This window comes from Micromys minutus (assembly GCF_963924665.1).
Source record: "Micromys minutus genome assembly, chromosome: 21".
Classification (NCBI taxonomy): Eukaryota; Metazoa; Chordata; class Mammalia; order Rodentia; family Muridae; genus Micromys; species Micromys minutus.
This window is the reverse complement of record NC_137956.1, coordinates 35,845,776-35,867,735: the sequence shown is the minus strand read 5'-3', so window position 1 is coordinate 35,867,735 and position 21,960 is coordinate 35,845,776. Positions and strand designations below refer to the sequence as shown.

At 42.4% G+C, this 21,960-nt stretch overlaps 1 protein-coding gene across 1 annotated transcript in view; it reads right to left on the bottom strand.

Annotated features, from left to right (window-relative positions):
- Nucleotides 1–21,960, bottom strand: part of CPNE4 (copine 4) — a gene marked incomplete at its 3' end in the record, with an annotated part of 437,878 nt that overhangs the window by 148,559 nt on the left and 267,359 nt on the right. The window contains exon 3 of the mRNA XM_080934848.1: nucleotides 2,293–2,472. Within this exon, the coding sequence (XP_080790974.1) occupies nucleotides 2,293–2,472 (180 nt within the window). The remainder of the gene's footprint in view (nucleotides 1–2,292; nucleotides 2,473–21,960) is intronic.

Sequence of the window (21,960 nt, the reverse complement as noted above, 5' to 3'; positions counted from 1 at the left end):
ATCTTAACACACACACACACACACACACATACACACATACACACACTCCCCCATGCATGTATGCATGTGTGTCTATATATGTGTGTTATTGCAATATAATGTTTAGAGTGGGCCACTTGTTTCAAAAACCTAAACAGAGCTAGATATGAAACCCGTAGGTCATTCACTTCATTTGTACCTAAAAGGTGCTGTCTCAGCAAAATTTAAAAATTATCTACCATCAAGTCTTCTGAGAAGTCTGCAGGGTGATTCTGTCAATGGAAGAGAATATTCTGTGCCCTTTATTTCTCTCTCTCTGCTTCTCTTTGGGAGAATTTCTGCCTCTGGCCTTTGGCTATCTTTAAGGGAATTTGGTGTATTCCTGTAAAGGTGAACAGTCTATTTCCTGGAAAAAGGTGACGGGGGCATTCCGAGTCACCTCTCTTTTCCACTGGGAGAAATTTCTTCCAGCAAGTGGCATGCAAGAGGGCAAGCGCCTACACAGGAACGCAGGAGCTTCCCTGCTTGGCCGACTTTCCCTCACAGATCTTTCTTCCTGAGGCAGGAAGGGGACATAGATTTGCTGAGACATTAGGCTTCTATAATTTGGAGTCCCTCTTTATGACAAAATAACAATGCACCACACAGCCTCAGTAGGAGGCCCCAGCTGCAAAGATGCTCAGAAGTTTAGTCTTTACTGGTTTACAGAAAGTTGGGCTGTTCAGTGACACCAGGCCCCTCCTACCCCACCTACCCCTCCTACCCTTGGCACATTCACCTGACCTTCAAATTTGTTTGCACGGCTTTCTTATTGGAAGAGTCACCCTCTTATGTCTTTCCTCCACCACCTTTTTTACTTTTTGTCTTCACACCAAGTTTGGTACCTTTCCTGAAGGCTTACAACACTAAAGTAGGGACCTAGAACACGGCATACAGTGATGCATTTGAGTGCCTGGACCACACTTCTCATTTTCTATGCAGCTTAATTTGTTTTGGAGACTCAGAACAGGTTTTGTACCTCGATCCCCCTCTTCTAAAGGAAACCCTGAACTTTCAAACCAGAGAAATTAAACAGGCCCAGGTCTTCAATAAACCCCCTCCCATGGAATTCCAGAAAGCATTCCACTAAACACTGAATACACTGCAAAAACAAACAACCTGACTTACATTTTGCTCTGCAGTTTCAGAAGAAACACTTGATCCAGAAAAGCAGCTTCTAGGCTTGGAGATACCAGACCTTCTTGCTCCCTTCTCACCACTAAAAAGTAAAATTCAACCAACCAAACAAAGACCTGATTCCCAGACTCTGCACAGCTGTCTCATTCCCCTGTATCCTCTGGCCCCGAACCCCAGGGTTTGAGGACAATAACATCTCAGACCAATAGAAGTCCGCTCTCAGCATTTTGAGGTTGAACTGAGTCTATACCATTCTCCCCCACTGACTTACTTCTTACAAACACTCCACCACGCTGTGGGTACCGCACAGAGGGGAGATAGACAGGAAAGGCCGGTGGAAGTAAATTAATGGGCTTTGTGACCAGCACAGACTCTGCTGCTTACAAGGGTGAGCCTTTTAGCACAGTGGGTCTCACCCTTCCTAATGTTAAGACTCTTTTGTACCGTTCCACAGGCTGTGATGACCCCCAACCATAAAATTATCTTATTTCTACTTCATAGCTTTTGCTACAGTTATGAATTGTAACGTAAATATCAGAAATTGAATACTTCTAGGAGTTGGGACCCATAGGTTGAGAATCTCCTGTAGGTCACATAAGCACTCTGGGTCTTTTTGCTTTTCCTTATCAAAGGAACATTATGGTGATATCCATGTCACATTCCCATTAGGGTTAAATTACACTATCTGTTTAATCACTGAGTCATTCAGTCCCCTTCTTGGCTCATTTTATTTTATTTTCTTTGTCTCCAGAGACTTTGCATAAATCTGAATAAGGAACAGTCTGTGTGTGGGAGTCTTACAGATCATTTTGGAGATAGGAAATTTGCCATGGGACAGGTATGGCTCTAACACACACAAGAATGTCGGATGTAGTCAGCACCCGATACACACTTGTTGTAACCCACCCATCACGATGAGGACAGTCACAATGGGAGATGATTAACTTCAAAATAAGTAACTGCACACACTTGCATGATTGTCCTCTTGGACACATAATTTATATAACAGTGCCTGGGAAATGTTGGAAAATTCTGTAGGTTAAAGAAAATGACCACTAAAGGAAAATAAGAGCAAAGATCAGAAAAGAGGGGAGGAAGGCCTGAGGTGGGAGGGGCCAAAAGACACCTTCTGTCTACCTGGCCAAGTGTGCACTCCATGCCTCCCAGGAAGTCAGCCTCCTTCAGCCCATTGTGGTTGCTGCTGATATCATGAACTTCAAACCGGAGACGCTGGACCTCTTCAAAGTAAAAGTCCACCGTAAACAGCTTTGAGTACACTGGGTTTATGCAGGTACGAATCACCTCTGTCCTGTCCACCTAAAAGGAGAAAAAGAAAACCCACAGGGATTAGGACTTTTAGTACTAACCTTCAAGCAAATGAATTTTGAGGTGCATCCCCTTATTCCAAACTATAAATATCCTCCTGAGAGTCACTAGGGCTAGCAAATTGAAACTCTCAAAGCCACTCCAGGTAATGAACCAAGCTTTGGTGCAGACAGACATCACAAATGTTCAGGGGTTCTTTATTTGGAAATTCCAATCATGTTGTATGGATTATGTGACAGGACAAGATGAGATCATCATTAGTGCAAGAGAGTCTGGGAGCATGTCTGAGCTCAGTAGGAAAGACATCTGTGATCAATTAGTGATGTCTGCTGGGCACAGTGATGGAAAATGGTAGGCTAGTGGTTTCCTTTTAGCCAAGTCCACACTAATGGAACTTCCCAACTCATGATTCCCAGGACAACAAAGAGGAGGGCCATTAGAGCAAAAGTCAGCTGCCTTTGTTCTCAGGTATGCTCTTCATTATGTAGACATTTACTGATTCACTACAATTGGTGACCCTCAGTTTTCTCAGCTGCAAAATGTCAATTAGAAAAATACACACATAGTTCCGACATGCCATGAGCTGTAATTCTTTCTGCCTCTGTTTGTCCCCTTCTCCAAGATCAACGGCTGCATCATGTTGTACTGTTCTATGAGGAGATTGAAGCTACACACTGGGTTTCCTGGGCTCTCGTCTGGGAGAGGTCCACCAGAGGGAAGACCGGGTATGCAATGAGGGAGTTCAAGAACAAAGAGATGCAGGCTGTCTCTACACACACAGATGCTGCCAAAGATCCCCCCCACCCAGAGAGCATGTGCTAGGCCTTAGTGACATTACGTACATCTACATATATGTGTACATATGGGAGTGGGTGCCTAAAGAGTCTAGAAGGCAGTTACTTCTGGAGCCAGAGTAACTAGGAATCATCTGCTGGGAATTAAACTCAGACCCTCCACTAAATCATCTCTTCAGGCCCCATCTTTTAATTTTTTCCAGACAAAGTCATTCTATGTAGCCCAAGCTGTCTAAAAATTAACTGTGTATCCAGGCAGGCATGGAATTTATCACAATCTTTCTGCCTCAGTTTCTCCTTGAGTGCTGGGATTACAGGCACACACTGTCATATCTGGTCTTTTGGTCCCATTTCTGTCCCTTCAGATGAAGGGTCATAATGGTGGTCTTCTGCTGTGGCTTCCCTGATGACCTACTATCCTGTGCTTGTTCCATGCCCTTTATTCTGGGAGAGTTTAATTCTCCAAAGTTTCAGCCTCCAGGACTGGACTCTCTCTGGTTTCCTGTCCAGATCCAGATCATTAACGGTTCTTTCCCTTTGAATTTGTCACAAGTGAAAACACACAAAGTCATTTATATTCTGGGAAACCTGGAAAAAATGTCTCCCAATTCCCGCAGCACCGTCCAACGGGAACAACCAATCCTTTCACACTCCACGAACCAACTGGAGCCTGTTGTTCCTGCACCATGTCGGCTTTCAAGTAGAGGCGTGGTCTGTCGACTGCCTCTCAAGTGCTGGTTCTTAGTACAAATTATACACTGCTCCTCTTACTCTCCATAGCTGAGAGGAAATAATATTCTTCCAAAGGGAAGAAGTCCTCTACCCTGTCATCCTGGCCCATGCTACTCCACAAAGAGTCTTAAGCTCCCTCCAACACTCAGGTGCAATGACCCTGGCCAAGCCACTTTCCTCCCCATGCTGTTCTGTGCGAGAGAACCTACAGGTGAAGGACATCACCCACAATGCACAGGCAGGTGAACAATCCAGGTTTCAAGGAAGTCAGTTTTTGTCATGTTGTTATGCAGCAGGAAGCCATCCCCAGCCCACTATGCTTAGGACTTTACAAGTCGGTCACTTTTTGACTATTCTGGCACCTCATGAAGACTTCGTTTCAATTTTAGCAGAATTTTATACTCATATAACAGTGGTCTGTCTTCCACACGGAGATAGGGAATCTACACCACTTGCCTGATATGTCCTTCCAGGCTCTTCTCCCTCGAAAATGTCTCCATTTGGTCCTAAGAGACTCATTTTATTTTAACATCTGGTCCAAATTCATAAAATAACGAATCACAAAATGAGAGGTTTAAATAAACTTTCGTGGTATCTTCTGATAGAGAAATGAATTGTAGGTAGATCTGACATCTTCAGAGAAGAGAAAAATATATTCAGTGTCATGGGCGGGCTCAAGCGAAGAGAGACAGGGGATGGAAACTTGTCTTTATTATTTTTACTAGACACTCCAGTTGACACAAATGGGTCACATTTTAGTTTTCAAGTGTAATTCACACATAGAGCTATGAGTCACATAGGCATTAAGCTACACATCTCAGATAGGCTATCGAAGGTGAGCCACCAGCATATGACCCCCCCCCAGGAAATGAGAAAAATGGGAAGAGACGAAGTAATACAGATTTACTTTATGAAGATGCATGATCTCCAAGGATAAACAGCAGCCACTTGTAACCAAAGGTGTTGAGGTGAATGCTCACAGTGCTAAATGTGTAGGAAAAGGTGCTTTTAAGCATTCTGCATCCCAGTCATTATGTGAGATGTATCATCTCTTCTGGAGGCTAAAGACGGGGTTCCCCAGAGCAACAGCCTTGGGCTGCTCATTTTTTTTCATAAGTGGTGTCAAGTTCAAGGCAAGCATCTCTAAAGACCCTTACTAACCAGAACTGCCAGCTCCAGCAGGGGAATATTCCCATTCCATAAAATATGACCCCTAACTCGGATTCAATGCGTAGTAGGGGTAGGACCCAGTAATCTAGGCAGTTCTGTACCTCCAGAGGGTTGGAGTTGAAGGTGCACACCATTTTCTGTGTGTCCTAGGCAATGGTGCTGTGGATCTCGCCAGCCCTTGTGAGATAAACGGCTCCCTGGGAGGTGAGGTTCTTCTTGTTAAAGTGTGGTTTGAACTTGCTTGCTCTCTGCCACCCGCTTTGCAAAGACATCAGTGCTCATGTGGCCTCTGTCTTCCACAGCCATCATGATTGATAATTCCATCTTGCTTTAAAAAGTTCAGGACATGCTCGTATCCACTTAAATAATTTGTAACACTCCTGTGTATGCACATGCGTGTGCATGTATGCACATGCACATGTGCCGAAGTCAGGGGACACCTTGTAGAAGTCCATCCTTTCCTCCAATTACATGGATCTGGGGAATTGAACTCGGATCACTAGGCTAGGCTGCAGGTGTCTTTACCCACTTGAGCCACAGCCCCACCCATCTGTTAACTTTGGTTGGTGTAGTAATCACGCTGGGTAGCTTTGTGCCCTTTTCCAGCTGAGACGACTTCTTGTCATATGTTCAAGGTGATGGACACTTTTGAATTCGGCGTGCTGACTGACAGCATCACCTGGCCCTTATTTCATATTTATTCACATCTATCCCTGGAAAAGCAAATGTAGGTAGGCTATTGTGGGATGAAGAGAGAAGCCAGCCATAACTTTCCCATTTATACACAGCTTGCAAGTAACAAAGGTAGATTTGAACCCAGGCAGCTGAGCTCTGAAGCTCATTTAACCTCTATGTTAACCTCTGGTCTTACAGACTTCAAGCTTTTCTCCATAAACACTCTTGCTGTCAAACCTCAGGATTTGAGGTCCTAGCCGTAGGTCAGACATGGTAAAAGGGGAAAACCAATTCTTGCTGGTTATCCTTTGGCCTGTGCGCACAAACTGTGACAAGCGTGCTCCTAAATAACTGAATAGATAGATGCATAGATAAATATAAGTTCAATTTTTTTTTTTGGTGTGAATGGGAAGGGAGTGAAAGTAGGAACCTACCACTGAGGCCAGTCAGAGTACACTGGGGTTTTCAGAATAAAGATCCTTGTTTCCAACAGGCCCTGGTTAAGAAAAACAATGACATCATAGACCGAAGGACTTCACCATGTCCTCAGGGCAGGCTCCAAACTAGATACTCCCTCAGACTGATATTCTTTAAGTACTTTCTCCCCGTATTTATTTAGGGTGGATAGAGGGAAACTAATTTTCTCTGAATGAAGAACGGATAAGCTTATGTGCAAGAAAGAAAGGATTTATTGCAGACAATTTTTCAAACCATATTAACTTCCAAGAAGGCGTATTAAGCCGCATAAAGCTTCTATAATAAAACAGATGGCTGGGCTTGCAGAAAGAACAGGGCTCTGTCTCAGGACCTCAACTGCTTTCCAGCTCCTGTGGGAATCCATGTGTCCTTTAAGGCACCCACCTAGTGACTCTTACTTAAAGCAACCCTGGAAAATGAATGTACCCTTCTTTCTAGAAACCTTCAGTCTGGTACCCTATGGAAATTCCTGTCCAGATTGCTGTTCTTCAGCTACCGTGTGGTAAAACCTTCCAGCCCTCTGGAGCAGACTAAGCAGGTTATCAAGGGGCTTCCCATGCCCTGCCCCAAAACACACACTAGCAGTTCTTTGAGCCCTCCCTTCCAGTCCTCTGCTGTACACTTGATCAGCTCAATATATGAGCCTCTGGTGCTGGAGATGTTTGTTCTGCCTGGGGGACCTGGAATCAACCTGCTGTTACCACAGAGATGGACACTGCTTTCTTGGTGGGCACAGCCTAGGGCTCTGATTTTGTTCAAAGCAGCAGCAGAATTACACCATCTTGCCTGGAAGTAAGGTTCGTTCTGAAGTCAATGACCTGAGTGCCACTTGGCTTAGTGCCAATTGCCTCTGGTTTCTACTCCCTTCACTACAAGCTTTGTAGGCTACAGGCTCTATGCAGTTGGAGCATCGGATCATCCAGTAGGCTGGCATATGCACAAACCATCAAATACGTCTTCAGGAGCCCAATGCCACTGTTTTCCACAGATCACTTCTCTCCCTCATGGATGTTCCGTTTGTAAGGTTTGGGTTTCCTGATTTCTATCCCAAGCCTTATTGCCTTGAACATCTTCCCACTTAGCTCGGAAGTTCTGTTGGTGTCTTAGAGTTGAATCATAGAACTTTCCACAATGTTCTGTATGGTTCAAATGGCAGAAACTAGCCATATGCATCTTTTAAAATTTGAAATGCAGACACTGGAACATAAGAACTAATTTAAATTTTTACTTGGATGTAATTATATTAGATTTAAATATTAACAGGTAGACAGCACAATTCTAGCTTGTCTCAGCTGTATCTCCTCCTGGCTTAATGAAAGCTTGTATGATATGCAAGCGCTCACTTAATGAGGCTGGCGATTCCCAGCTGGTTTCAATATAGGGCAGTAATGCTCAGCTTTGTTATATCTTAAAGCTACTTGGGGGGGTCTCCAGACCAATTAAATTAAGATTCTCTAGGGGTGAAATGTAGACTAGCTGTTCATAAATCTACCTAGGTGATTCCAATATGTAGTTAAGTTTGAGAGCCAGTAACTTAATATCAGCAGTGTTGGCTCATCTTCAAAGTGGAAGGAGCGCATGAGCCAGACCTACTGAGTGTGAGAGACCTACTGTGTGTGTAAAAGAGCAAGACCTAGTTGCTCACCACACTTTGTACACTAATACATTTCTACATCCGTGAAAGCTATGGAAATAGTCAGGCTGGTAGATTCGGCTTGCTTTCTCTGCGTAGTAAATCTGGTAGTGACCATGTCCCCCACCCCGTCCCACCTTCAAACCCTGTTAACTGCTATTCTGGCAGAGTTCTAGGAATAACAACACCTCTCCAATCCATCCCTCTTTACCCCTAGTGGCAGGTCCCAGCAAGAGAGGAGGCTTCTCAGCATTGCTATTTCAGGACCCGAAACATCTGATAATTCCTTCAATCTCACCTGCACAGGCCAACAGGAGCCCTTCACTAACTTTATTTTTTTCAGAATGTTGACTGGTTTTATGGTATTTTTACATTTTGCTGTCTACCTGTGAATATTTAACTTCTCTGGGATTAAACATAATGTAAAAGCAGCGACACAGGCAAACCCGTGTGGCTGGTGACTCCTAATGAGTTTCATTGGCTTTTAAGATCTGGAAACCTCTTGCTGTGGTTCCCATGTTTCCTTCCCTTCAGCAGCATCACCCTGGTCCCTAACCTACTCAATACGGGTCGTAGAACACATCTGCAGAGCACTTAATGAGCAACTGAGTTGCTCTAACCTCTTTGCACACCTCCTCCCATGGAGCCATTCCAACACCATGAATCAGCACCCACACTGCTTTACACATGAGGAAACACAGGTTGGAAAGGTTAGCTGTGTAGGACCCAACTATTAAGATGAGATATAACTAGAATTTCCCTCAGAGCTCTATCCTGAGGCATGCCTCCACTCCCAGAGAAGACAGATCTTCAGATATTGTCTTCCCACAACTATTTCAGTCAAGGCCATCTTGATGAATCAACATTCCACGTGTTCTCTGTGAGAGAAACATTTCCTCCTCTCCAATTCCAACTGGGCAATTGTCCCTTAAAAGTCTCTTTAGTGTAGCTGATGAGTGTCCAACAGGAACTTTCTGTGTCTTCGGTCTTAAGCTTTCTCATCCTCCTTTCTCTGCCTGCTTCATCTTATTCAAGTTCACACATGTTAGTGCATACGTGCATGCATACATGTGTGTATATATGAGTGTGTGTGTGCAGGTGTGCTCACTCTTGTGAGTGCATATGTAAGTGTGTATGTATCTGTGTGTGAAGGTGTACTTGCTCATGTGAGTATGTGTGTGTATGTGTATACTTATGTGTGTGTGCAGATGTACTTACTCTTGTGAGTGCATGTGTAAATGTGTGTGTATGCACAGGTGTACTTGCTTTTTTGAGTGCATACGTGCATATGCAGGTGTACTGAGTTTTGTGAGTGTATCTGTGTGTGTGTGCATGTCTCTGTGTGTGCAAGTATACTGACTCTTGTGAGTGCATATGTATATGTGTGTGTGTGTACGCAGGTATACTGGTTCTTGTTAGTGCATCTCTCTCTCTCTCTCTCTCTCTCTCTCTCTCTGTGTGTGTGTGTGTGTGTGTGTGTGTGTGTGTGCAGGTATACTCACTCTTGTGCATACATGTGTAAGCCAGAGGTTGACTTTAGGATGTCTTCGGTAATCACCTCTCTCTCTTAGTTTCTGGGTCTCAGTATTATAACCTGACAGGTTGTGTAGCTAAGCCTTTGGGATCCTCTGGTCCCCTTATCCTCTCCACATGCTGAAGCCATGGCTGCATCCTACTTGACAATCTCTATGTGGGTGATTTGAGTTCTGATCTTAGGACCTCATACATGGGCAGCAAGCAATTTACCTATAGAGCCATATTCTTAGCTTGCCTCCTTAAGTTCTTCCTGTTTAGGTGGGGACCACTCTACAATGGCTCTTGAGAGAAAGAGAGGCTCCAGGTCCAGACTGCTTAAAAGAATTCTGTCACAAAAGCAGAGTCCATTTGTCAGTGTTATATTAGCTGTCTTTTCATAGCATTACTGCCTTCATAAAGAAATTGGAGACATCTCATACTAGCAACTTAAAAGCACAACTGAAAATTCTAGAACAAAAAGAAGCAAACACACCCAAGAGGAAATAATCAAACTCAGGGCTGAAAGCAATAAATTAAAAACAAAAAGAATCTAAAGAATCAATGAAACAAGATCTGGTTCTTTGGGAAAATCGAGAAGATAGATAAACTCTTAACAAAACTAAATAAAAGGCAGAGAGACAGCATCCAAATCAACAGAATCAGAAATGAAAGGGGAGATATAACTACAGAGAAAATTCAAAGAACCATTGGGCCTTACTTCAAAAGCCTGTACCCCACGGGAAAGTCTAAATCAAATGGATGATTTTCTTGACAGATACCACTTACCAAAGTTAAATCAATATTAGGTAAACAATTTAAATAGTACTATAAGTCCTAAAGAAATAGAAGCAGTCATTAAAAGTCTCCAAAAAAAGAAGGAGGAGAAGAAGGAGGAGGAGAAAAGGAAGAAGAAAGAAAGAAGGAAGGAAGGAAGGAAAGAAAGAAAGAAAGAAAGAAAGAAAGAAAGAAAGAAAGAGAAAGAAAGAAAGCCCAGGAATTCAACCAGACTTTTGAAGTGGAGTGAATAACAGTACTCTTCAAACTATTCCACAAAATAGAAACAGAAAGAACATTGGCAATCTCATTCTATGAGGTCACACTCACCCTAATATGTAAACCACAAAAAGACTCAACAGAGAACAAGAATTTCAGATTAATTTCTCTGATGAATATTGATGCAAAATTACTCAATATAATGCTTGCAAACCAAATTCAAGAACACATCAAAAAGCATCATCTATTATGATCAAGAAGGCTTTGTTTTCGGAATGTGGTTCAATATACAAAATTCTATCAACATACTCTACCATATAAACAAACTGAAAGAGAAAAATCAGACTTGATCATCTCATTAGATGCTTAAAAGCATTTGACAAAGTCTAACAAATTGTGTTAAAAGTCTTGGAGAGATCAGGGTTACAAGGTACATACCTAAACATAATAAAGGCAACATACAGCAAGCCAACAGCCAATATCAAGTTAAATGGAGAGAGTCTTAAAGAAATTCTATTAAAATCAGGGACAAGACAAAGCTGTATATTCTTTATGTATCTATTCAACATAGTTCCTGAAGTTCTTAGAGCAATAAGACAATAAAGAAGAACAAGGTGATATGAGTTGGAAAGGAAGAAGTCAAAGTATTGCTATTTGCAATATATTCTATGTGCTATATGATCTATATGATAATATATGATTTATTGATGATATATTACATGATGATATATGGTATATGGTATGATATGATATGTGATATATGATAGTATACATAAGTGACCCCTCCCAAATTTAACCAGAGAACTTCCATGATTGATAAACACCTACGGCAAAATGGCTGAATACAAAATTAACTAAAAAAATATCAATAGTCCTCCTTTATACAAGTGATAAACAGGTTGAGAAAGAAATTAGAGAAACAACACTTTTTACAATATCTACAAATAATAATAAAAAAATCTTGATATGACTCTAACCAACCAAGAAAAAGACCTGTATGAAAAAACTTCAAGTCTCTGAAGAAAGAAATCAAAGAAGATATCAGATGATGAAAAACTCTCTCATGGTCATGGATAAGTATGTCTAACATAGTAAAAATGGCCACCTTACCCAAAGCAATCTACAGATTCAATGAAATTCCCATAAAAATCTCAACATAATTCTTTACATCCCTGACGTAATTCTCATTACATCAAGAGCAATTCTCAACTTCATATGGAAAAACAAAAAAACAAAAACCCAGGATAGTTAAAACAATCTTGTATAATAAAAGAACTTCTGGAGATATAACCATTCCCGATTTAAAGTTATACCACAGAGCAACAGTAATAAAACCTGCATGGTATTGGCATAAAAACACACAGGTCAATGAATAGAATAAAATTGAATACCCAGAAATAAGACCACAAACCTACAGACACTTGATTTTTGAAAGAGAAGCTAAAACCATACAATGGAAAAAAGAAATTATTTTCAGCAAACGGTGCTAGACTAACTGGATGTCTGCATGTATAAGAATGCAAATAGACCCATATTTATCACCATGCATAAAACTTAAGCCCAATTGGATCAAAGACCTCAACATAAAACAGTAAATATAGTAGAAGAGAGACTAGGGATATGCCTTGAACACTGTACTAACTGGTTTTATGTGTCAACTTGACACAAGCTGGAGTTTTCACAGAGAAAGGAGACTCAGTTGAAGAAATGCCTCCATGAGACCCAGCTGTGAGGCATTTTCTCAACTAGTTATCAAGCATGGAGGGTCCAGCCCATTATGGATGGTGCTACCCCTTGGCTGGTAGTCTTGGGTTCTATAAGAAAGCAAGCTGAGCAAGCCAGGGGAAGCAAGCCAGTATCATCCCTCCATGACCCCTGTATCATCAGCTCCTGCTTCCTGACCTGCTTGAGTCTGTCTTGACTTCCTATGGTGATAAACAGCAATGTGGAAGTGTAAGCTGAATAAACCCTTTCCTCCCCAACTTGCTTCTTGGTCATGATGTTTGTGCAGGAATAGAAACTCTGACTAAGGCAAACACATTAGCACAAAAGACAAATTTCTGAACAGAATACTAATAGGTCAGGTACTAAGATCAACAATTGATAAATGGGACCTCATGAAACTGAAAAGCTTTTACTAGGCTAAGAACATCAATAGGACAAAACAGCAGCCTACAGATTGAGAAAAGATCTGCACCAATCCTACATCTGACAGAACTAATATCCCAAATGTAGAAAGAACTCAAGAAGTTAGATAAGAACAGACCAAATAACCCAATTAAAAATGGGATACAGAGCTAAACAAAGAATTCTTAGCAGAGAAATCTCTAATGTCCAAGAAGCACTTTAAAAATGTTTGATATCCTTTGTCATTAGGAAAATGTAAAGCACAACAATTCTGAGATTCCATCTTTTTTTTTCTTTTCAATTTTCTTGGCTATTCTTGGTATTTACATTTCAAGTGTTATAACCTTCCCACCACTCCCCTTCCTCCTTCCCTTCAACTTGCTTCTATGAAGGTGCTCCCTCTCCCAGTCACCCTCTCTAGGGGATGATGTTGTTCTTCCCATGAGGTCGCAAACCTTTCAGCTCTTTCAGTCCTTTCTATAGCTCTTTCATTGAAGTCCCCATGTTCAGTCTGATGGTTAGCTGCAAGCATCCTCATCTGTATCTATATGACTCTGGAAGAGCCTCTGAGGAGACACCCATATCTGGTTCCTGCTAGTAAACACTTCTTGTCACTGAGATTCCATCTTGAACGCATCAGAATGGTTAAGATAAAAACAAAACAAAACAAAACAAAACTCAGGTGGCAGCCAAGGATGTGGAGAAAGAGGAACACTTTCATTGCTGATGCAAGCATGAACTTGTACAACCACTTTGGAAATCAATTTGGTGGTTTCTCAGAAAACTGGAAATAGTTCTACTTATAGACCTGGTTCTACCATACCACAAGGACAGTTGCTCAACTATGTTCATAGCAGCTTGTTTTATAATAGCTAGAAACTTAAAGCAACCTAGATGTCTCTTAACTGAAGAATGAATACAAATACTGTGGCAAAGTCTACACAATAAAATACTACTCAGCTATTAAAACCTAAGATATGAAATTTGCAGGCTAATGGAGGGAACTAGAAAATATCATCCCAAATGAAGACCCAGAAAGACACACATGGTTATGTATGCACTTATGAATGGACATTAGTCATAAAGTACAGGATAACCATGCTACAATTCACAGACCCTAAGAAACTAAGTAATAAGGAGGGTCCAAAGGAGGATGCCTGAATCTTAGAAGGGAATGTAAAACCATCTGAGGTGGGTGAATGGATGGAGGCAACTGAGTGGGAGAAGGGATGAGGAGGGGAACAGAGATGAAGATCAGGTTAGAAGAAACAGGGTGTGAGAGGTTGGGAGAGAGAATAGAAATCAGTGGGGACCATCTCTGGGACTCGCTGGAGACCTGTGATGGAGGAGATTCCTAGGAGTCTATGGGGGTGACCATAGCTGACACTCCCAGTAGTGAAGGATATGAAGACTGAATTGGCCACCTCTAGTAGCCAGATGGGACTTCCAGGAGAGGTAGGGATACATCAATCCACCCAAACAACCTTCAACCCAAAATTTTTCTTGCCTACAATATGTGTAGGGAAAAAGATGGAGCAGAGATAGAGGGAACTGCCAACCAATGACTGGCCCAACTTGAGATCCATCCCATGGGAGACAGCCAACCCTGACACTATTAATGATACTCTGCTATGCTTGCAGACCAGCATAACTGTCTCCTGCGAGGTTTCATCTAGCAGCTGATGAAAACAGATGCAGAGACCCACGGCCAAGCATCAGATGGATCTCAGGGAGTCCTGTGGAAGTCAGGGATAGGATTGAGCCAGCCTGAGGGGTCAAGGACACTACAAGAATACCTACAGAGTGAACTACCTGTGTTTATGGGGGCTCACAGTGACTGAACCACCAACCAAAGAGCATGAGGGAGCTGAACATAGGCCCCCTACACACTTGCAGCATATGTGCAGCTTGCTCTTCATGTGGGCTTCCTAACAGTTGGCGCAGAGGCTGTCTCTGACTCTCTTGCCTGCCACTGGATCCCCTTCCCCTAGCTGGACTGCCTGGTTGGGCCACAGTACGTGAGGATGTACGGATGTACTTGATGTCCTAGGTTGGAGTAGAACCCACGGGGGCTTGCCCTCTTTGAGGAGAAGGAAAGAGAATAGTAGGGGGAAGGATTTGTGAGGGTGAGACTGGGAGGAGAGGAGGGAAGGAGCTGTGACCAGGATGGAACGTGAGTAAATAAATAAATGAAAAAATACAGCTGTCTTTGCTTGCGCACTGAAGAATGGTCAGAATGTTCCAAGATCAAGGGCAGGACAATGGTAGACTGTGGCCACAGAAAGTGCAGCCAGGGCCAAACCCTTAACACGAGGAGTATGGGGGCTACTCCAACTCAAGAGTAGAGCAATGTTCACTGAACTCAGGATGTTGGCTATTAACAGGATGTTCCCATCATATCGACTCTCTGCCTCAGAGTCCTCCAGGGAGGTCATTCAAAGCTAGAGAGTCTTGGTTTTTTATTAATTAGTATTTGAATATAGTGAAGACACTCCTCTGCTGGATGGGGCGCGTACATCTCAAACCCTGCATACCCACAAGACAGCAGGGTCTGAAGGTGAGATAGATGGGCAGTGCCTCAGCCCCCTCACCACAGGTGTCCCTTGCAAGGATGAGGTTCTGGAGCCATCCTGTGGCTTCCCAACTCGATTTACCCTGACCCCTTTAGAATAACCACCCATTCTAGGTATGAGTCAATTCTTAACTGTCCAGATTGGGAATCAACCACAAGGTTCACTTGGACCCTTTCAGGGTTCCCCAGGGCAAAAAGAATCACATCAGTTGTGTGCTTTCTGCTCTTCCCACAGTGCTCTGGGATCTATCAACTTTTCTTGATGGTTCCTATGAGGAAAACGGGTTATGCATAACATACTATACACAGTAATGGTTTATTTTGTTTTTTGTTTTTGAGATAGGATCTGGGCAGGCCTCAAACTTACAAGACTCCCTTGACTTTCTAATGCCTGGATTACAGGCATGAGCCACACACCATGACTTGCCATTTTAAAAAGTATTCATTATTTTATTACATGTGTATATGGGTGTTTTGCCTGCACGTTTGTCTGTGAACCATGTGCATGGCATGCCTGGTACCTGTAAAGGTCAGAAGAAGCTGTCAAATCCCCTGTAACTGGAGTTATAAAAGGTTATGAGCTGCTATGTGGGTGCTGGGAATTAAACCCAGGTCCTGTGGAAAGGCAGCCAAAGATCTTAACCACTGAGCCATCTCTATCCTCCTCAGCTTTCGGATGTATGGCATGATAGCAGTTGTTTTGGGTGTGCTGTTGAGGCTGGGCACAACAGTGGGTTTATCCTGACCCCTAAATTCTGGGTAATTAGTGAGTCTGGAAAGTACTTCTGACGGTCTGTAAACTTGGTGAGACTTGTCACTCATCAGTGCCATCAAGAGGGGGATAAGCAGCTCCCTGCCACATTCCTGTCACCCCTGGGGCACTCTTATGACTCCACTTTAAAAAGGGAGGGGGACCAAAACCTACAGAAGGTGAAATGATGTTCTTAAATCCTTCCAGCTAGACACTGACGATTGAGCTATGGCTGTTCCCAGACTTCTGAGGCAAGGTCTTAACCTCCTCAAACCTCTTAATCCACGACTTTCTATACAGCATATCTGCAGGATCTGGTGCCCAGCATTAATGCTAAACATAAGTATACACATACCTACCTACCTACCTACCTACCTACCTACATACATACATACATACATACATACATACATACATACAGCCTTTTTGTGGGTTCCATCAGTGAAACCCAACCCCTATAACATCTGAAACAAATTTAACAACAACAACAGTAATAATAATATTAAAAAGATTTGATAATGGAGGCCACACCACGGAAGCAGGTACTGCCAGGAAGTAGGGTTCCACTTAGTCTACATGAACAACATGGGGAGAGAACCTCAAACTAGATCCGACTGGATGGCCAGCTGACAGGAGTACATGGGTGGGTGTCGTGAGTGTCCTCAGGGAAAGATGCGCAGAGTTCAAAGTCTCAATAACTCCAGTCAACACTGACCAGCCCTGCAAGCAGCAATCGTGAATGGCGGCTGCGGTTCCATACATCATGAACGCCTTTTCCACTGTTCCCAGATCTTAGGAAGATCAGGCAGGAAACATCTTAAAATACAGAGTTCTAGAGCAAGTAACTACTCTGCCTTCTTTACTATTCCCATAGTTTGAGTATTTGCATACATATCTAATCCCCCCTTTTCTTCCTGTAATGTATACATGTTGGTATGAAAATACATTTCAGAGTTTTCATTAGCATATTAGTAAATTAGATATCTCCATTAAATATCTTGGGCATTTCCCTGAGAGTATAAATGTTAGAAAGGGTGGGGCCAGTTAATTTCTGTACTGCCAAAAAGCATAACTGGCATATTGTCAAAAACCATAGCTTGTTCAGTATTTTCATACCAAAGCAACAAATGGTTATTAGCATATGAATATATCTAATATGCATACATATTCATTTTATATGATGCCAATATCCCCTGTCCCTAGTGTTTCCTACTGTCTCTCATGACCTAGATCTTCTCTCATTTCCTCCCTCAAGTCTTATCTGAAGCCACACTCCAGCTACCACAATTTCTTACTATCACAATACTCTAGTTCTGTGTGTCAGGGATGAATCGGTCTCAGTGGAGCAGGACTCAGATGACAGTGGACATGCATCCCCTGCCTTCACACAGCTTCGTCAGATATGTGTCACATGACTTAGCCAAGTGACAAGTCTAGGAGACACCCATGTAATGGTCACTAGCTATGTGCCTAGACTTTGCTCCCATGGAAGAATTAGTAACCCACCCTTTCTCCCTTTCCAGTTCAACCCTGACAGGTTTCTTTCCTGTTTCTGAAAGAACCCCCTGGGAAGCTAGGACACTTCCGCTGTTGCACAGTTGCTAATTTACAAGTCTCAGCTGTGTGTGAAAATGCTGAGAGAAAGCATAGTGGGGGCACACTCAGAGTCTGGGTGTTGCTGTCTCTTTCTTGAGTTCTGTTTGTTTACTATCATGCCTAGCCCATGACAGGCATCACAAATAAAAGAATGTTCTAGACTATTACCGATAACTCCCTCTCCATGCAGGTGATTTAAGCCATTCTGCATATTACAAAAGTCTCCAGACATCCCACATTTTAAAATGCCAGAGATGGTCCCTAGAGGACAAATAGGGTTGGTTACCATGAGACGGATTTCAATGGAGTGTTAACTCATGGGGAGCCACTCAGGTAAATTAAAGCCTCAGGGCAACTGCCTCAAGATTGTCATCAATAATGTCTTTAGTAGAAGAGGTAAAAGCTTGTTTTTCCTTTTCCCATTTTTAACTCTACCTCCTAAAGATTGAAATATGTGTGTTTGTGATGCTCATTGTTTTAAAGTCTTGCCTTGCTCCTAGAAGCTTCTCCCATGAATGCATAGAAGAGCTTTGGCTGCTGAGCCCTTTGCAATCAACACTGTCAGTAAGCCAGATCAGGTCTCTAATTGGTGAACTGGCCATCACACCTTCACTGACAACAGCGTTATTGTACCAATCCTCATCACACATGCACACTGCACAAGCAAGAACCTGCTAACCCTGTGTTATAAAATCCGCAGTAAATCAAGCTGCCACGTCATAGTACATCTTCCTAGTAAATCTAACTGGTACTCTGATGGCCCATCCCAGGCTCTGTGCTAATTTTCAGATATTCATTAGCCCGATGAAACTATGAAATGGGCTTTCATTTGCCTCTTGGCCACAGCTAGGACTTTCTAAAAGTGTAATTCAAAATATATGGCTTTGCTACCGCATCCGTGATTTTAGGACCTACACACAGACTTCCAGAGACTGTTTTTCCCTTTTTTGGTAACAACCAAACCATTTGTTTCTTACATCTTATTTATTTATCTATGGCAAATCCTTTGCAAATTTCTGACTGGCAATTTGTATTATTCTCCATGTATTTACTCAAGGAAAGCTCAGTGAGCATTTGTGATGGTTTTCAGCTCTGGATGAGGCCCTACAGGTTCAGGTTTACCCTTGACCCTTGACAATCCATCTCGCAGCAGAGTCCAAGGTAGGACAGAAGTCCTACTCAGAGTAGAAAGCTGGGACTCAGGGGAAGACAGTGTGTGGCTTCTGGGTCCTGTGGAGCCCTGCAGTGGAGTCTGTCCTTCTCCAGCTCAGAGAAAGACAGAGGAACCAGTGTATACATCATTAGCATCTTTGGATGAGCAGTGTGTATGCTAAATGCAAGCACCTTTTCATTGTGGTCATAAACAGTTCTGGTAGCTCATTGCAGACAATTTATTTGATCTGGCAGCTGTTCCGGGAGAAAGGCTGAATGTGTCTTGCTCATGTAGAAGACATCAGACTTTTAGGAGTTAACAAGCATGGACCAGAATGAAGCCATTTTGGTCCCATAAAGGTAAGATCTTCTTCCAAATAGAAAGATCAAATAAAAAGAGTCAAAGAAAAACAAAGAGATTATTTAGTGGGTTGGGAGCAAAGACATTGTTTTAAAAATACATTCAGGGAAGGAGAGGGAACAGCTGAAATATGAGTGGTTCCTCCCAACATGGAATAGTTTTTGTGTGTTTGTTGGGAGATTTTTAACGGTGTATTTTTATCTTATGTGCACTGGTATTTTGTCTGCATGCATGTCTGTTTGAGGGTATCAGATTCCCTGGAACTGGGAGTTATAGCTGTAACCCCCACATGTGGGGTTGAGAATTGAACTTGGGGAGAACAACCAGTGCTCTTAACAGCTGAGCCATCTCTCCAGTCCTCACTTTGGGAGTCTTCTATAACAAGATCAAACTCAGACTTTTCACGCCATGGCTTTGATGGTTGATCAGATAGTCTGCAGCCCCTGTAGAAGTCTAAACAGTGTCTGTGGCTCATTTCCAGTCCACTACCAAGCACGTGCATGAAGCAGAAGGAGCAAGTTCACTGTGCTTTCGCATCTTATATGCTTTACATTCTAACCTTTTGGAGCCTTGCTGACTCTAGATTATCAGCCTTCCCAGAACAAGCTACATCTTAGGGACAGAACAGCATATCTATCTATCCCCATTGTGTCTCTCATAAGCAAACCAACCAACCAATCAACCGGGAGCCCACATCCCAAGCACCTCCTCAACCATATACCCTGAGCTAATTACTCCAAGGCCAGATATATGACCCACAGGCTTGGCCCTTTTGCCCTAGAGTTCTTTAGGGAATTTAAACTAGCTCATCTCAAACTACTTACCCCTCCCGGACTGTTTCTTCCCATAGAAACTGTAGTAGAAGCTCCTGAGCTGTGAAAAGATTGTCCTGGTAGCCTTCTCTTAGAACCTTGCCTCCCCTCGATATGCACTGGAAAGTGGACATTTCTATATCTGGTAGCTATACCAGATGAAAATGAGTCTGGAAACACTTAATAGACAAAAGAACAATGGGAAGGTCAAAAATTTAACTGAGAATGAATAAAAAGTTCTATAATATAAACTTAAAGGCTTGGCTTGGATCTCAGAGTTGAAATCATTTATGGACTAATTCTTAGGCTTTGCTTTTTCTCTCTGTGTTAGCTTTCTAAGTCATTATCCAATCTCACATAAACTAGGCAGACCAGTGGCTTCTGACCTGAGATCTCAAACCCAGGCATCTCCCTGGAACACCAGCCACGTGCACCAGAACAGAACTGCCCCTTCTCTGTGTAGAGGTACAGAGAGTCTAGCCAAAGGAAGGGATAGGCTGAGAAGAAAAGGTGTTCAGAGATGAAATAGTAATCCTTATCTCAACGCCTGGAGAACTCGTTACCTAAGAGCCTTGTCAACCCTTGGGAGATCTTGATGAGAACCAATGAAAAGAAAGCAAAAAAAAAAAAAAAATCCCTTTGAGGAGCAACCAGCAATTTAGCAGAGAAAACCAGGGGAAGGGGGAGCCTCTCACCTCTGAGAACCATGAATGTCCTGCATGTGCTCTGTACTGTACCTACAGTATGCAGAAAGAATTGAAGTGGGATTTGGGTAGCTTTGACAGCATCTCCCAAGGCAATGCTGATGCACACACCCAACGGGAAAGCCTGCACAGCTCAGCTAGCTTATGCAGTAATTAGGCAAAATCTTAGACAAAACATGGGATGAGCAGTAAAATAATGTGCCCCAGGGATAACTCCTAGGAGTCAGGCTCTTCTACTAAAGTCACACCCATACCTGATGGAAGGCTGTCTTCTGCCATCAGGAGAGCCTGTGGAGAGAGGTTTGAAGCCAATCTGTGCTGCTGAGCACACACCCAGCAGCCTGAAATATTCCTGGTCAGGTGATTGAAAGAAGCTGAATGGAAACCTGTCATGAAGGACTGATTTGAGTAAAAATGTCATAGTCTAGGCAGATCGTACATCAGTAGCAATAGCAGAAGGTGCCAATAGTTAATAGAAAAAAAGCTAATAGCAGGATAGGAGCAAACTATTTCACAATTCTCATGGGAATAAGAAGAGAAAGAGTGGAGTTTTTTTGGAAATTTTTCTTATTAGTTGTTATAAAAGAGAGAAAGGGCAAATTGGCATGAGAAAAAGTTCATGATTTATCCAGTAACAGAGATGTATATCTGAGAAAAAAGATGGGGTTGAGGTTTGGCAGACATTCTTTGCTGTAGACCCAATATTTATGTTCTTACCATCTCTCTTCCTGTTGATACAACCTCCCACTGCCAAGAATGGGAGCATCAGATCCTCTACACATTACCCTGTTTTCCTTGTATCCAGAGCCTGGTTATACAACCCAATCCTGACCAGACCAGCAAAACTGGAGAAGACAGCTCCTAGGGGATCCTCAGAATGCCTTGGTAAGAATACATATGCGCAGAAAAGAAAGTATTTTTGTTTACTTCCTTTGAATGTTGTCTTTGTTGTATGATAATGTGATGTTTGAAGGCGAAGTAATCATCTTGCAGTCCTAAGCAGTCATAAGAGGTGTTATCGTTAATTATTTTCCATGTTACTTTGATTGTTCCATGGGGTACCCAGACACACACACACACACACACACACACACACACACACACACACACACACACACAGAGAGAGAGAGAGAGAGAGAGAGAGAGAGAGAGAGAGAGAGAGAGGCAAATCATCATGTATAGATGTTTGTACCTTAGTCTCACTAAAGAGGAGTCTTTCTTTTTCTTTTATGTATATGTTTATATAACTTAGTAAAAATAATTATACAATAGGTAAATCTTAATAAAGATAAACAATGAGAATTTTAGAGTATATGTGCTCTAAAGACAATTCAATAAAAATAGAATTCAATAATTAGGAATGGCTCAACCCAGAATTCCTTGATAATTGTTGTAATACAGGAGAATTGACAAAA